General features: G+C 41.8%; 1 protein-coding gene across 7 annotated transcripts in view; it reads right to left on the reverse strand.

The window, feature by feature from the left end:
* DOCK4 (dedicator of cytokinesis 4) overlaps window positions 1–16,374 on the reverse strand; it is a 409,301-nt gene that overhangs the window by 196,110 nt on the left and 196,817 nt on the right. For all 7 annotated transcript variants that reach the window (XM_041727815.1, XM_041727817.1, XM_041727816.1 and 4 more), the window contains 3 exons: window positions 13,647–13,795; window positions 8,387–8,471; window positions 1,181–1,332 (listed from right to left, as the gene is read on the reverse strand). In XM_041727815.1, coding sequence (XP_041583749.1) covers window positions 1,181–1,332; window positions 8,387–8,471; window positions 13,647–13,795 — 386 coding nt within the window. The remainder of the gene's footprint in view (window positions 1–1,180; window positions 1,333–8,386; window positions 8,472–13,646; window positions 13,796–16,374) is intronic.

Below are 16,374 nucleotides of genomic sequence, written 5' to 3' on the forward strand. Positions count from 1 at the left end.
GCTATAAATGCATTAAAAATAAACTTTACACATATTTTGTAGAAAAAGAATATATATCAAAGATTTTATTTATTTATTTGAGAGGGAGAGTGAGCAAAGGCGAGAACACAAGCTGGAAGGTGGGGGGAATGGGTAGAGACAGAGAGAAGCAGACTCCCCACTGAGCAGGGAGTCCCATTAGATACTGGGACTCCAGGATCATGATCTGGGCCAAAGACAGACACTTAACTGACTGAGCCTCCCAGGCACCTGGAAAAAAGCCCTTTTGATGAGGAGAGAAACACTCCAGAATTATTTTGTATTTATAAAACAATGTATTTGACTCAGAGTTGCTTCAAATTGTCAGCATATTCATTATTTAAATAAGCATCATTTTTAAAATGATATTTGATCATTTTAAAAACATTGTAGAGTTGGGTCATTATGCATGAATTGTGTGATACGATTTTAAGTTTAAATTTAAAATTTTTAACGTAAAAGGTTGTGTGCACTGTGTCCAACTTTAAAACAAATACAAAAGAAAAAACTTGAAACCTAAAGAAGTCTCAACAAGAGTGGAAGTTTTCGAATACCAAGCAAAACATCTACTACAGCTTTTTCCTAAATATTGAAAACTTGCCCTAAGAGAAGACTCTGAGAACTGAGAAAGGAAAAAAAAAGTGAAACTGTTTACCATTTCACAGCTCTGAAACTCTAATGAGGTTTCCAAATACTTACTCCCTTTGTGATTTTACCTGATGCAGACAGGATAAAAATAATGTAACTGTTTACTGAAGATTTGAAAAAATTAAACGTGTTTACCTTAATAAGCAAACTTTGGGCTTTAGAAATATTATGTCTTCCTTGCATTATCAATACAAAATAACTCAAATAGCAGACCTGATATCAATGCCATATTTTCATTTAGTATTAATTATTATGGTTCCACACCCCTGTTGAGTTTCTCAAAGCACTTCAGTACGCATCAGCCCATTCAACTTTCGTGGGAGCCTCCAGAGGGTAGGCTCCAGAGAGTAGGCTACCCTCCAGAGGGTAGGTAGAAATCCAGAGTTCTACAAATGAGAAAATTGCGGCTCACAGAGGAAAAGTATACAAGGTCATATATCCCAACGTTTGCCAATTACAAATGCTCACCATTCTGACACTAAGAAATTCAAATCATGTTTCCGTACGCCGTTACCTGATTGGTCGATTCTCTTTACTGTCAAAGAGTGAGAAGATGACCTCAAGCTCCTCCCCCAGGTTGGAACACATGAGGCTCTTCATCTGCACAAAAAGGTGGTGATTGCTGGCCTGCACAGGGGTATCCTTCTTCCGATGCCGGTGTTCCATCTGAGTAACACCCACCCCGCCCCCAACAAAAAAATGATCAGCATGAACTGAAGAAAACAATGTGATCCAAAAACTAATTAGCTATGGTATGATTATGATGTCCTGTGCTATCTTTTTTTTTTTTTTTCCTGTGGATTTGGCATCTGGTTGGATGTTACATTCCAAATATTCTTCCAACTTCTAAAAAAAGAAGCCATGAAGTTTGCAGACTATTAAGGAATCTTGCTTTAAGAATTTGGTATGTATGTATTTATTTATCCACTCATTCATTCAATTAGACAGGGAGAGGTGGGGGAGAGGGAGAACCCACACTCAGTGCAGAGCCCAACGTGGGGCTCAATCTCATGACCCTGAGATCATCATCTGGGTCAAAATCAAGAGTCAAGACACTTAACCAACTGAGCCACTCAGGAGCCCCAATAATTTGGTTTTGAATCATTAATGTTAAAATGATACCGGCTTAAAATGAGTAGATTCAGGCATCATGACGTTCAAAAGATCCTACTGTTCCCTTATCAACTCCCAGGGTGAGAACAAATTATTAGTCATCTTTAAAAAACCAGACTCAATGGTGTCTATCTGGTCATTTCATTGATGGTAGTTGAACAATGCAGCTATGATTTTATATTTTTCATAATTAAAAGTCTTTTTAAAGTATACTAAATTGTGAAATTGTGGCAATTTTCTGAGACGTGCTGTGGCAAGTGATATTCAATCACAAGAGCAAGAAAATGTTTCTAACTTGCCGTGGAGCTACAGGGAGGCAGACTGGGAAAGCCAGTGAGATAGATGGCTAAGGGGTGGAGCAGCATCTGTGCCCATCTTATGTCTGCCTAGTGTAGGTTACACTTGGGAGGCAGGATCAGAAGTGAGAATTAACAGAAGTCGGAGGAGGAAAAGAATCACCCATAGTTCCAGGGTAAAGAGTCAGGCAACACATAGTTGTTAAGTGTCTACTATGTGTCAAGCAGTGGAATGCACTGATGAGCAAAAAAAGAAATAGCCCCTACCTTCATGGGTCTTATCTACCAGGGGGAGCAAACATCAACAAAATCATCCCACATTCAGATAGGAAACTGCAACTGTGACAAATGGAGGGGAAGAACCAGATACTCATGAGGATCTGCAAGGAAGTGATCTGACTTGTGTTTGAGCGGTCAGAGCAGGCGTCCTGAGAAAGTGACACTTTGGCAGAGAGGCAAGGAGGGAGCAGAGCGATGAACCATCTAGGACAGCACTTCTCAAATTATGTGCAGGAAAAAAAACAAGTTGTTCTTCCTCCTAACCTACTATAGGCAGATATTTCCACGAAATACAATAAGAATGTCATGGTAATGTTAGAATGTTAGGAAGGTTCCTAAATCTTTACTCACCATTTTTGTACTTGGACCAGTAATAATCAGTTCATGGTCCAGCTAGTTCTTGGACCACCTTCAAGGAGAACTGGCTCAGGGTAAGAGCAGAGGGAAAACATATACAGAGGACTATGTATTCACCGAGTCAGTGCTAAGAACGTGGAGGTTTTTTCTTTCCTAACAAAGATTACTAATGACCACCTCTTTTGGATCACTTGACAATTAAAAAAACAAAAACAATAAAACAGCTCAGGTATTAATTCTACAGTAATAGGGTAATATCCTTCGCTTAGGATTAAGGTACATAACCTGTTTCTACATTAACCATCTTTTTAAGTTTCTTAGTTCAGCAATTGCTAACTGACCAACATTTGAAAGGGAAAAAAACATGATCTATATTTACAGGTGTAAATGCAACAGCTTGAAATTACCAGAATTTCACTTTTATCTTTTAATTTGCACTATTCAAAAAGTAAACGGTTAAAAAACATAATTAAGCAAATGCATCTGTAATCACTGTATCCTCAACAGGTACAATGGACATCTCTCCATGAAACTGAAGAGTAAGTACACTTTCTTGTAAAGTGCACCTCGGCATCGTGTTATGTGTTAGTCATAATTGCTAGAAAAAGCCTCCTGCAGAGAAATATTCTAACTATAGGGGAAAAAAAAAAAAACAAGTATAATTCTGTCTTGTTTTCTGAGAAGGTTGCTCTTTTTGTGCTTTTAAAGTTCTTTTTTACCAGAGGAAAAGCATCAGACATTTATAAAACTCTATCTCTTTAACTCACAAAGAAGCTTTTTATTTTCTGAAAATGCTAACTTATTTTCTGATATACTTAAAAGTTTAGGTTAACACAGCACAGAGTACTATGAAGAAATGAATAACTACCGAGGACCAGAGTGGGAAAAACAGGTATAAAAACCTTATTTAAATAAAGGACCTCAAGGAGGCATCTGGTCTTTACTTCAAACAGTACAAAGTTCCTAGCATCAGTCATGACATTTGCTAAAAACAGAGAGAAAAAAAAAAAATTAGCTCCTTTACTCATGCAAGGAATTCAATATATCTAGATCAGTGGTTCTCAACCTTGACTGCACTTTAGAATCACCAAGAGAGCTTTTAAAAAATACTTATGCCCAGGATCTATCCCAGAACAATTAAATTAGAATTTCTAGGGGGTGGGGGTCCAGACAGTGATAGTTTTAAAAGCTCCCCAGGTGATTCTAATGTGCAATGAGGGTGGAGAACTATGGATTGAGATCATATGCAAAGACATGCAAATCACAGCCAAATGAAAAATGCATTTTTGCATCTTCTGTGCAATTACTGCCTTGGAACCTTGATCTTTGCATGTATGCTTGGCCTAAGCCTGCCTGCTTCCACCCTGATTTTGCACATGTGATGCAGGTCATCACAAATGGCACTGATATCTCTCCTTCCTCACCCACCTCTCTTCCAGGTCTAGAAAAGATGTGGATGTAAGTAGATTAGGATGACTTGTTTATCTCTTGGTAACTCCCTACTATGGGGAACTGCTAAAAAGGTCTCTGTGAAGATATTATAACAAAAACAAAATTAAAGAGGCATGTTCATACCTCAAGGGCTATAACTTGGTAGTTATAAGAAAGAGACAAAAATCTATCTCGAAAATAAATTATGGTTACAAAGGAACTTACCAGATGCTCTAAATGTGCTTACAGTTTAACTAGACCTTTGAATAGGAAAAGAAACAGATTTATTCCAAAGATTTATTGGAAGGATGCAAATTTTTAATCTTCATATAATGTATATGTTACTGGGTGAACTATCCAAAGTTTTTCAACCTCAACACTACTGTTAATTTGGGCTGGATAGTTCTTTGTTGTGGGGGCTGTCCAACATTGTAAGATGTTTAGTAGCTTTCTCTGGCCTCCATGTATCACACCCAGTAGCACCTCTCCCCACCCCCACCCCTACCTCACCTCTAACTGTGACACGCAAAAATGTCTCCAGACATTGCCAAACGTCCCCTCCTCTCTGTTTGAGAGCCCCTGGTCCACCCACTAAAGATCACAAAGCAAGAAGTTAACATGATCTTATAAAACCAAGAAAGGCTCATAAAAAGATACTCTGTATGCACAGATAACCAGAGAATCTAGCTACGGCTCTCTTTATTTGTAGAAGGATTGAAATCTGGCCTTTGGCAGAAAACCAAATATTCCAAGTGGACATATGTTAACACTGTGAGGTTTAGCACGTTTTACTGCTTAGATGAACATAATTAGGTGAGAAAGACCTGTTAACAGGGCTATCAAAAACCTAAAGCAAGACTTTTTTTTTCTTCTAATGATGCAATATGGATTTAGCAAGGCACAAACACTTGTGTTTCAAATAGGACACAGAAAAGACATAGTAAAAAAAGACAAGTGGCAACAATCAAACATCTACTGGGGCATGCATAGCCATGGCCCTTGATCCCTAAGTGACAATAAACACCAAAACAACAACAAAAGCAACAAGGGGTTGGTGGGAGCGCCTGCAAACTCTCCCTGGCGAAGTCAATATAGTCAGTCACTTTTATGCTGCCCAGAGATTGTCCATCGTGCTGGTTAACATGCTGGACAATCTGATTATTGCTAGGCCATGCAATAATCCTGAAGCTTCCTTAAAGATAACATGTCCTTCTGAGGCTTGTAATAGTTTGGATTTTTCTTGGGCTATTATCTATGCTTTACAAAGAGTAAAATACAGCCACTACTGGGAGAAATTAAATTTTTATAGAAAATCACAAATGAAGACCTTGAGCTAGGATCTGAGCTATAAAAATGGAAAACATCTTGGACTGGCAGTCACTGCTCATCAGGGATAGTTTCTTGCACCACCAGCAGCTACTGCTCAACAGTCACAGACCAGATGAGACCCCAGAATTATATCAACACAGCCACCACTAACAAATTTGAATATTGAAAGACATAAAATCAATTTGCCATCCCATACACAACATTAAATGAAAAGAACAAAGACAAAATCACACACACAGAAAATTGTACTAAAAAAAGTAAAATGTATTTGTGTCAGACACTGTTAGTTGCTTATTAAATATAAGACATCCTTAGCTAAATATGGGGAATGTGACTATGTTCTGGCCAATGAAATATAATTGCAAATGTTGTGTGGAATTTCCAGCAAAGCTCCTTACAGTCGTTGAACTAAGAACCTTTCTCCTTCCTATTGCTGGAGAGCAGATGTAATGAGCTAGAGCTCTTGCAGTTGTATCAAACTTTGAAGTACCCTTGATGATGGAAGCCATGTACTATACAGCAGAAAAATAAGAGCCTGTATCACTTTTGGCACCATGAAACCACATGCAAGCCCAGGACTTCCTGCCTCTTGGCCTGCATATTGTGAGAGATAAATAAATTTCTTTTGTTTTCTTTTTTAAAGGTTTTATTTATTTATTCATGAGAGACACACACACAGAGAGAGGGGGGGGGGGCACAGATACAGGCAGAGGGAGAAAGCAGGCTCCATGCAGGGAGCCCGATGTGGGATTCAATCCAGGGGCCCCAGGATCACACCCTAGGCTGAAGGTGGTGCTAAACCGCTGAGCCACCCAGCTGCCCAAGAAAGAAATTTCTATCATGTCTAAGCTTCTACTATTTCATTGAACACAGCTGAATCTAATCTTAGATTAGATTTAATCTTATATACTAAGATTTAGTATATAAGGTATCAATTATTCTTGCCATCTTGCCTCTGTAGTAAGGAAGAAATAAAAGTGAGCAAGGAATGAAAATCAACTGAGTGTTTAGATGCTCTGCAAACATTAACTGTCAATGAAAGGTATTTTACATGCATTTTTTTTTTAAATTTTTTTTTTTATTTTATTTATGATAGTCACAGAGAGAGAGAGAGAGAGAGAGAGAGAGGCAGAGACACAGGCAGAGAGAGAAGCAGGCTCCATGCACCGGGAGCCTGACGTGGGATTCGATCCCGGGTCTCCAGGATCGCGCCCTGGGCCAAAGGCAGGCGCCAAACCGCTGCGCCACCCAGGGATCCCTTTACATGCATTTTTTATTTAATCTTCGTAACACAGTTAGAATTAGTTCCTTACTTAATAGAGGAACAAAATTGAAGCTCTGAGAGACCAAGCAATAAGCTCAAGACCAAAGATCTGATAAAAGGAAGAGACGGAATTCAAATTTAGTTTTTTGGATCTATACCCATGGTCTTTTCATAATACCATAGTAACCTCAAAACACTGAGTGATTGCTTATTAAGTGCAAAGCACTAAACAAGATTATCTGGGGCATGGCAGAGGAAGTATAAGACAGTGCCCACCCTGAAGAAATTTCCAGTTGGGTGGGATTTAAAAAGCAAGAGGCAAATTTGATGCTCAGTGAGTTAAATAAAGTAACTACAATGAAGATGTTCCATGAGAGGATGTGACTGGCAAATAAGTTATACAGATTTTATTTGTAATACAAGTGAAGAATTGCGGATAATTTTATCTCAAAATACTCGTTTCCTTCCTTCTCCTCTGCCTCCCTCCAACTCACCTTTAACTGTGTTTTTGCCATGTGCCAAATATTCTACTTAGCACTGATGCCACAAAGGTGTGCCACATGAAACATCACTCTCAAGAACCTCAATATGAAGGAAGTTATAAAAAGCAGAATGAATCCTAACTGACATAATATGGTGTAGATAAACTGAATAGATCAGCGACTAGGGAAAAAGCTGAAAGTGAGAGAATTACTTTCTAAAATCAGACATAAGCTCTGATGGGTTTACTGATGATTTTTTTCCCACATTTCTCAGACCCAGATAATCTCGGGTCAAGAATACCTCACTCTTCTATGAAGAATATTGTACACTTAGGAAGCTATCCAAAAGGGGCAGGATCCTCCAAAAAGAAGTCTAGTATTTACCACAGGCATTCTTCCTTTGAACATGACAGTAAGATGCATGGGAAACTGTATCAAAGTAAAATTACACTGGTGGAGCCCTTCCCAGCCACATTCTTTTTTGATTTGGGGTATTAACTAAGAACTTAGTTAATATTGAGAGATTAGGTAATTTTTAAACAAGTATTAAGAATACAAGGCAGATTGGACCAGATTTGGGGAAACCTAGATACCAAGCAAATAAATGAATCTTAACATGTAACTAGAAAAAAATCTGAAATTGTAGGTGATGGGCAATATGATCAAGTATTTTAGAATTATTAACAGACTTCAGCACTTTGGATGGATTAGGGTGTAGGATAGCAGTTGGAGGCAATAGAGGAGATGCTTTCAATGGTCTTTGCACATTGTAGTAATGGGGGCAGGGAGGGGGCAACATGTTGGGGAACAATAAATGGATATCACTGGTCACAGCACTGTCCTGAAACACGATAGATAAATATGTGTGATTTGTAGGCATTTCACTAACAAAATGTACAAAGACGTGCAAAAGAACTTAAAACTTCTTTGGATTTACTTCCTAGTATCTAAGACTAAAGAGCTCAGTAGAGCATATCAAAGAATTCTCAAACAGGTAGAGTGCCTCAGTTTTTTACTTAGGGCATGGTCACCTCAACTCTCAATTCTCTTCACTTGCTCCAAATTAAACCTGGGACATCCTGTTCTCACAAAATCAATCAAGTATTAAGAGCACCATGGAAACCACAAAATTAGCAGTGAGGTTGTGAGCCAAGGTTTCTTGTACCTACCAATCGGTAGAGCTCGGTAATGCTGATGTCCTCTGGGTCCACCATCGCATACTCTTTCCTAGGCACCAGATCCAGTCCCAGTTGTCTAGAAAACACATGACAAAAGATTGGGGTAAAAGTCACCTCTATAGAACATATCAAAAATCATTATTTTTATTATATCACTCCGAAATTACATATGTCGCACACCATGCTTCTTTCACTCCTATTTTTTGCCTCGTATTAACTGGTTACCACATTTGAAGTAGCCGATATAACTAGGCTGGACAATGGGCATAACTCGACAAACAGAAGATGATGAAGGAAGGGAAATCCGGGGGATGGGCAGGCACTGTGAATGGAGTGACTCTGCCACTGGAGGCCTGGTGCTGGGTGGTGGGGAGCCATCAGCACCTCAAGAACTATCACCATAGAAACCCCTCCAACTTGAACTGGGGGAGAACCAAGAGCGAGACCTAATTTTGTTCTAGAAATCAGAGTTGAGAAGAGGGAAGTTTGGCCTTTAGGATGCGACCTGGCATTAAAATTATATCCAGAGCTAAAACATTTCTTTTTTTAAAATATATTTTATTCATTTATTCATGAGAGACACACACAAAGAGAGAGAGAGAGGCAGAGACACAGGCAGAGGGAGAAGCAGGCTCCACGCAGGGAGCCCAACGTGGGACTCGATCCTGGGTCTCCAGGATCACGCCCTGGGCCAAAGGCAGGTGCTAAACCATACAGCCAGGGATCCTGAAATAATACATTTCTAATGTGAATCTCTGGCAACGTGTGTAGACCTCAGTCATAGAGTTCTGCAGTCACTCATTAGAAGAAACTCAGAAAAGGCAGATGACAGAAATTAAGGCACTGTAGTTTTAGACCTGGGGTGGCGAAATGGTTTAATCTCTTGTGTCAGCTTGACATGATTGACATGTGGCTCTGAGGTCATACAACCAGCCTCAGTGGGAAGCCATCTGGTGACTGATTTGCGAGGTCCTACCACAGAGGAAAGTGTAACTGCCAAGTTGCTTCTACTGACCTTGGTGACAACCTCCTCTCCAGGGTGCCCACTTGACTACATTGCTATCAATGTTGTATCACTCTATTCATCTCCTTAACCTTCCATGACTATCCCAAAAATGTCACAGTATCTGTGTGTAATACTACTGTCTCTCCCAGACTCCCCCTCAGTTACCCCATTCCAGGTATCCTGCAATTCTGTGGTGCGAATTTGTTCCGTGTCCTTTTCACATCATTTTCTAACATGGAAGCCTTCTGGCATGGCATTTCCAGTTATAAAGCCAGAGCTTCCTCACTTGTACTTTAAAAAAAAAAAATCCTGAAATTCTGTATCCTACTCAAAACTTCATTAGAGGTTTCATAAGTAGACCTTACTAATTCGGCCCTTACTTCAAGCCAGGCACTGACCCAGCCATTCTGAGGGATGGTTGTTCTTAAGAAGATCACATCTGGACCCTCTCAATGGCAGTAGTTGTTTTAGACATGGAAATGGTTTCTTAATTTTCTTTAGTTATGGTTCTCTTTGAGAAACTTAAAAATCACACTCCCCCGTTCTCTAATTTTTGTTGAACTTTCGAATCATAGACAGCACTGTGACCTGTTCTCAAAATACTCATGTTTCCCTGTTATGGACTGAACGTGCCCTCCCAAAATGTATATGTAGAAGCCCAATATGCCAACCCCATCATGGCTATATTTGAAGATAGGGTCTATATAGTAATACACATTACATGAGGTCATAAGGGTAGGGCCCTGATCCAACAGAACTGGTGTTCTTACAAGAATAGACCCCACAGATTTCTCAATGTCCATGCAAGCACAGAGAAAAGGTCATGTGAGGACACAGCAAGAAGGCAGCTGTCTGCAAGCTGGCAACAGTGTCCTCACCAAGGTCCATGGTACCTTGGTCATGGATGGACTTCTAGCCTCCAGAGCTGTGAGAAAATAAATGTGTCGTTCAAGCCACTCAGTCTATGGTATTTTGTTATGGCAGCCCTAGCAAATGAATACATCCCCCTTGGTACACCTCACCAGGGATTCTGATAGGATCTATTCCCCATTCTCTACTCCCTCCCAAGAGAGAGCCACTGCCCTACAATGTAAGACATCATTTGACACCAGGTCAGTATCGCTGAGGAAAGATGATCTAGCAAAGGAAAGAGGATATATAACCACATATGAATTCACCTCACATACCCTACCCACAGCTCCTTCTATGAGAAGCTGTCCTACCTATCCTCTTTGCCAGGAGGCATGAGGGAGAGCTGAGGCAGTCTAGTCATCTGACCATCTCGAGCCACACCTGCCTGGGCACCTGACCTAAGGATAAATAATCTATGGACTGGCCAGTAGCTTAGGAGTGACTGGTATAACATGCTCAGTCTAAACAGGAATAGTAGATTTTGGCTTTCAGTGAGATTCCTTTTTTGAGAATTTAGACCTAGAGATTCAGAGCATCAGCCATATGGCGCAAGGAAGAAAAGATACATGAAGGGCATCTGGTTGACATCACTGTAGAGTAAGCCAAGACCAACTCTAGCTGCACAGGTGCTGGAGCAGGTGTGAAGTCCAGAAACTTCACGAGCTTTGGGGCCCCAGGAACTTGTAACTTGCAAATCTCTTTCTCTCGTAAGGCTTTCATTGTTCAACTTCTGCTGGCTTCCTGGGTCCTAGCTATGTGAAGAGAGTCCCCTCTGTTTCTGTTTTGTTTTATTAATTCCTAGGTATATGGTTAGGATAACTCTCCCAGTGTTTGAGATTTCCTTAGCTCACAGAACAGGATCATGGCAGTGCTTTTCAAACCAAGAAGATAGGAGGCAAAGTGAGAAAGGAGAAAATGCGAAGAGAGCTCTCAGGATGCAGGAAACCAGAGCAGCGGGGTGGGGGTGGGGGGCAAGTTCTCTCTCATTTCAGGCACTGCACTGCTCTGGGACATCGGGAAAGAAGGATGAACAGATTCTCCATCCTGTAAGATCTTAGCAGGAAAAGTCAAAGGACAGTACAGGACTCTATGGGCAACAGAAACAGACACCATTATTTTAACTCTGTGTGACACCTCCAGGTGAGAATATTTCTTTTCATGGCTCTGTTGAGGAACAAAATGAATAACTCCTCCTCCTCTGCCCCCCGAGCTTCCCACATCCAGAGGGCTTCTCTTTATCACTCTTCAGCAGTTGTGATACACAACTCGAGACTGAACATTCTTAACTCCGTTTCATCCAGAGATCTACGTGCTAACAGATAATTTCGCAGGACAATCTGATCCAGTTTAATATGCGGGAGCATTATCTGAATTTGCTTTCCAGTTAGTACTATTCCGTAAGAAAAATGACGTTTTCTTATAGTCCGCGCACAATCTGTGTGCTACAAGCTGTTTTTAACTAAGTGGTCAAAGAAAAAAATGAGACCTCAGAAAATTCGTGAATTTGAGGATGAGCTATATAAACTATACTGTTCATTTTCACACATCAATGTTTTAACAACTTACCATAAATTAGCCACAGAACTGCCCAAAGTACAGGCCAGAACTTACATGAGTCAAAACTGAGTCATGATTCAGTCAGAATTAGTGTTTTTTCTCTCGGTCATCATCCTCCTTCCTACAACTGAAAAAGTAACTTCTTGCCTGCTCTATATTTCTAAGTTATTTTGGATAAGCGACTTCAACCAACTGCCTTCCTATTTACAAACTAGGCTTTAAGCAAGGACAAGCATAATGACTAAGAGCCAATATAATTCAGTGAAAACTCAAAGTTTTTTTCAAAATCAAAAAGAAACACATTCCTGTCTAGAATGGGTCCCTTTCAAAGGGCCTTGAGATCCACTCTCCTCGGCCTGCCTCATCTCACACAGCAAGACCGGAAGCTCTTGGGCAAGTGGCTGCCAAGTTCTTTTCCTCAGGAAATGCTATGTGTTTGGATTCATACTGTCCTGGAGCCAAGAGGGCCCATGGACCTCCTCTAGTTTAACATACTCCTTCCACAGGTCAAGAAGGCAAAGTCAAGAACAGCTCAGACATTCGTCTCACATCTTATAAAAGCAGCGTTCCTAGTCCAATGTCTTTTTGCCATTCCACACCTATGGTTGTTCTTTTTTAATTCCCTCCAGGAATCAATCTCGTAGATGTAAATAATTTAGGGCAACCATACTGGTTGGTCATCTTTAAAAGGATGAATGGCACATCTTACTCAACAAAATAGCGGAAGTAGTCTGCGTGAGCACGAGGCTTAAAATGTGTCAGGAGGTCCATGTGCTCATGTCTGTAGTATGTCACGTCTCAGCAGAATCAGAAGTGGCTTCTGATAGAGCTACTCCCTGTCATCAGAGGAAGCAGCACTCTAGCTTCAAATCGGTTTTTCCAGATTCAGTAAGAGGCGAATTTATCTGTGGTTTATGTCCTGCCATTTTCTCCTTTCCTGCCTGCTTTTCTTTTATTCCGTAGCCCTAAGATCCTCTGAAGGTCCAAATAGCAAATGGGGATTTGGGGAGAGAAAAGGAAGAGAGGATGTGACTTTGACATTGAGACACCTTTCAACGTCTTTCAACAAGCCTAGGATCACAGTCCAAGCTTTTCCTAATTTCTCACTCACATTTTAACATTCCTACTTGGTACAATATCAGCTTTGATCAGGGCTTTAAGTGATGAGATTTACTAAAGTGCTTTGCTCTTATTTTACATTAGTCATAGTTTTCTTTAAGAGTAAGTCTTGGTCTGCCTTTTACGGAGTTCTCCCAAGCAGCTCCTCCAAGGGGCCACTGCATACACACACAGGCGGAATCAGGGCAATCGTGAATGCCCCACTGGTGCACCTGTTTTAAGACTTTCAATAGGCAGTGTTAGCATTAGTATCTCCCTCCAGATTTCTCCGGTGACATATTACGACGCTACGGAAGGGGTATATATTAAAAGCAAATACACAGGCCAAACCTAAAGCCTATTTTTAAATAAGATCTATTTAGCAGAAGCCATATGTGGCTGATCCCTGTGAACACTCCCTACTCTGTGAGCACATGCACACCGTCTGCCCTCACGGGGCACTAGTGAACAAACAGCAACCTGGTGCCCTCGCCAGCTGGACAGGCTGCGGTTCTCAACTCCATGGGTGACAGTTTTCCCCTAAGTCCCCAAAAGGAAAAAAGAGCTGAAACAGCCCCCTAGGGGGTTTTCTGGAGACATTACCGTGCAGTGGCTCACACCTGTGCGCTGCCAGCAGAGATCCCCCCGCTTGCCCCCACTGCGGCGGACGGTACTCACTCATTGCCCCAGTCCAGGCGGGCCGTGATGTGGCGTTTCACGTCCTTCATCCGGTCGTGGGTCAGGTGGCCCACCAGCACCTGCCGCCGCAGATCCAGGATCTCATTCATGATGTGCCACAGCCGGTGGAAGAGATCGCCTTCGTTTCTCTGAGAGGTACACAAACGTGGCATCGCGGGTCAGTCTCCAGAGTGAATGGTGAGGAAACTAGGCGGGAAAGGGAAGGACAGGGACGCCCGGGTGGCTCAGCGGTTGAGCATCTGCCTTTGACTCAGGGCGTCATCCTGGAGTCCTGGGATCGAGTCCCGCATCGGGCTCCCTGCACGGGGCCTGCTTCTCCCTCTGCCTGTGTCTCTGCCTGTCTCTGTGTGTCTCTCACAAATAAATAAATAAAATCTTGAAAGAAAAAAAAAAGAGAAAGAAAGAAAGGGAAGGACAGTCGTGCCCACCCTCCATGTGCCCACCCTCCACGTGCCCGCCACTCCGCAGGCAGATCCTCTGTTCACAGGCCCCTCTCCCCTCGGACTCTGGGCTACACACCTGCTCTGCACGCTTTCACCCAGCTTCGCGACTCCGCTCTCCTGGCCAAGAGTCCAACTTCACCTCTCAGACCGCCCAGCGTCCTCACTTCGCCTCCACACCCGGTGCTCACCTTCCCTGCCTCCTTTCCCACTTCAAATCTTCCTTTCTTCAGCTCTATCCAAATTCTACTGTCCTTCAAGGTTCTGCCCGTATCCCACCTCGGTCAGGAATCTTCCCTGGTAACTCTCACCCATGTTCTTTTCTCCCTTCTCTGAACAGTGGCTGCATGCAACGAAGGCCACTTTAACAGAAAATACCGTTTTCTAATTATTTCTTGCATGTTGGTCTTAAGGCTCTCCGGTCTTTCCCACCATAGCTGGGTACGCCGGGGGCTCTCAACCTCATTCGCGGCTATTACCTGGTCCCTATTCAGACCTCTGCAAATAAACACTGTTTTTTTTCCTGACTGGTTAAACATTCATGTAGATTCAAGATACTCTCCTGAGAAATTCGTCCAGCAAGGGCGGCCTAATGTAAGGTAAATGGGTTAACTGGTTTCAGATCCTGGTTTTGCTACTTACTTGTTTTACAGGCTTTGGAACGAGCCTTGTCACCTGTGAAACAGACAGTACTACCTTCCTGTGAGGTTGTTTGGTGGATTGGAGATAAGGTTCGTGAAGAGAGCAGAACGACACAGTGACGAAGAGCACAGACTCGGGAGCCTGACTACCAGACCTGCTTTCCAACTTTGCCCCTAACTGGCTGAAAAACCTTTGGCAATGTATTAACTTCTTGGTGTGTATTTTCTTATCTGTATAATGGGTATTATAATAACTATCTGATGGGGTCACTGTCAAGACTGATGAGTTAACATACCAAAACTCTTGAGAATAACACCTGGCCTAGAATAAATACCACCCAAGTGTTGGCCATTACCAATACTGCTACTGTTGTGGGTTTCATCTAGAATAAGCCCTCTACAAATGTTGTGTCCTTACCAAAAGCTAGCCTATCTCTCTTACTCGGAGACATTGAGGGCAAAACCATTTCTCAATATCCACCTTTCATCTTTCTTAACCAGAAGTTATGCTTTTACTTTCTACTAAGATAGTAGTAGAGGACAGAGACAGTGTTATGAAAGGATTGAGATTATCATACACGTGAAGTCCTCTGCTGTGATAAACTACCAAAAGTAGCAAAAATCCTGTGTGATGGGTAAAGATGCTCTGTTGGAACACAATTTTTTTTATTTTAATTTTAAAAAGTTGTGACATGTCTTCTACTTTATCAAGACTTGGTGACTTGGAGTGTTTTAATGTATTGTGCAGGTGAGACAAATGTGCTGGCTAAACAGCAAAGCATTCTCCATGACACCACCCCTGAAATATAAATAATTGTGCTTCTCGACTCGTAAAGCACTCTATGGAGCTTCTTCGTCTCACTCTTTACTCATGTTATATGCTACCATACAAATCACACCAGGGGCATTGTGATGCAAGACTCTGGTAATTCGCCACTCGGTGTCTGTGCTCTCCACTTGGTGTCAACTCCCAACCATAGATGCTGGGTCGGCCTTGGGTAGCCCCAGCAGCTGGAGAATGAATAAATAGATACTTGATTTATAGGAGGTCATTCTGTAGATCTTGAGAGGTAGATCCTGTGTAAGTCATGTGAAACAATAAGGGAAGAAGATCAGGAAAAGCTTGAGGAAGTCAGTGGTCATTGGAAAGGTCCATGAGAGTCAAAGAAGTCCCATAAGGAGGATGTAAAATAAGTCAAGTCTCATGCAGCAAAAGGGAGAGCCAGCTCCATAGACCTGACTGTCACAGTGTGAAAGTCATCTGCCCTGCTCTTGGGAGAGGTGTTCTGCAGTCGTTCAGGACTTGCTTTTCTAATGATGTCACCTCTAGTACTTAGGTTGAAGAGAACGCTGACATGAAAAGGAAGCTGGATCCTTTATAAAAATGAAAACCAGCTGGTCAGCTTTCCCTTTAGGGGAGGGGAGGCAGGAACACTGACATCCTGCAGTCGTGACCAGCACACCTGCCCTACTAATGTGCAAGTTGTACGTCTCTCATCTGGTCTGACAGCAGGTCATAAAATGATGATTCATCAAAAACTGGATTTCAAACACTGGACACTTATGAAGACTATTTAGATAAAAAGTGCTCTTGATTTTAACATTAAATGAAAAGGGTAGGGTGCA

This window comes from Vulpes lagopus, chromosome 13, assembly GCF_018345385.1.
Source record: "Vulpes lagopus strain Blue_001 chromosome 13, ASM1834538v1, whole genome shotgun sequence".
In the NCBI taxonomy this organism is placed as follows: Eukaryota; Metazoa; Chordata; class Mammalia; order Carnivora; family Canidae; genus Vulpes; species Vulpes lagopus.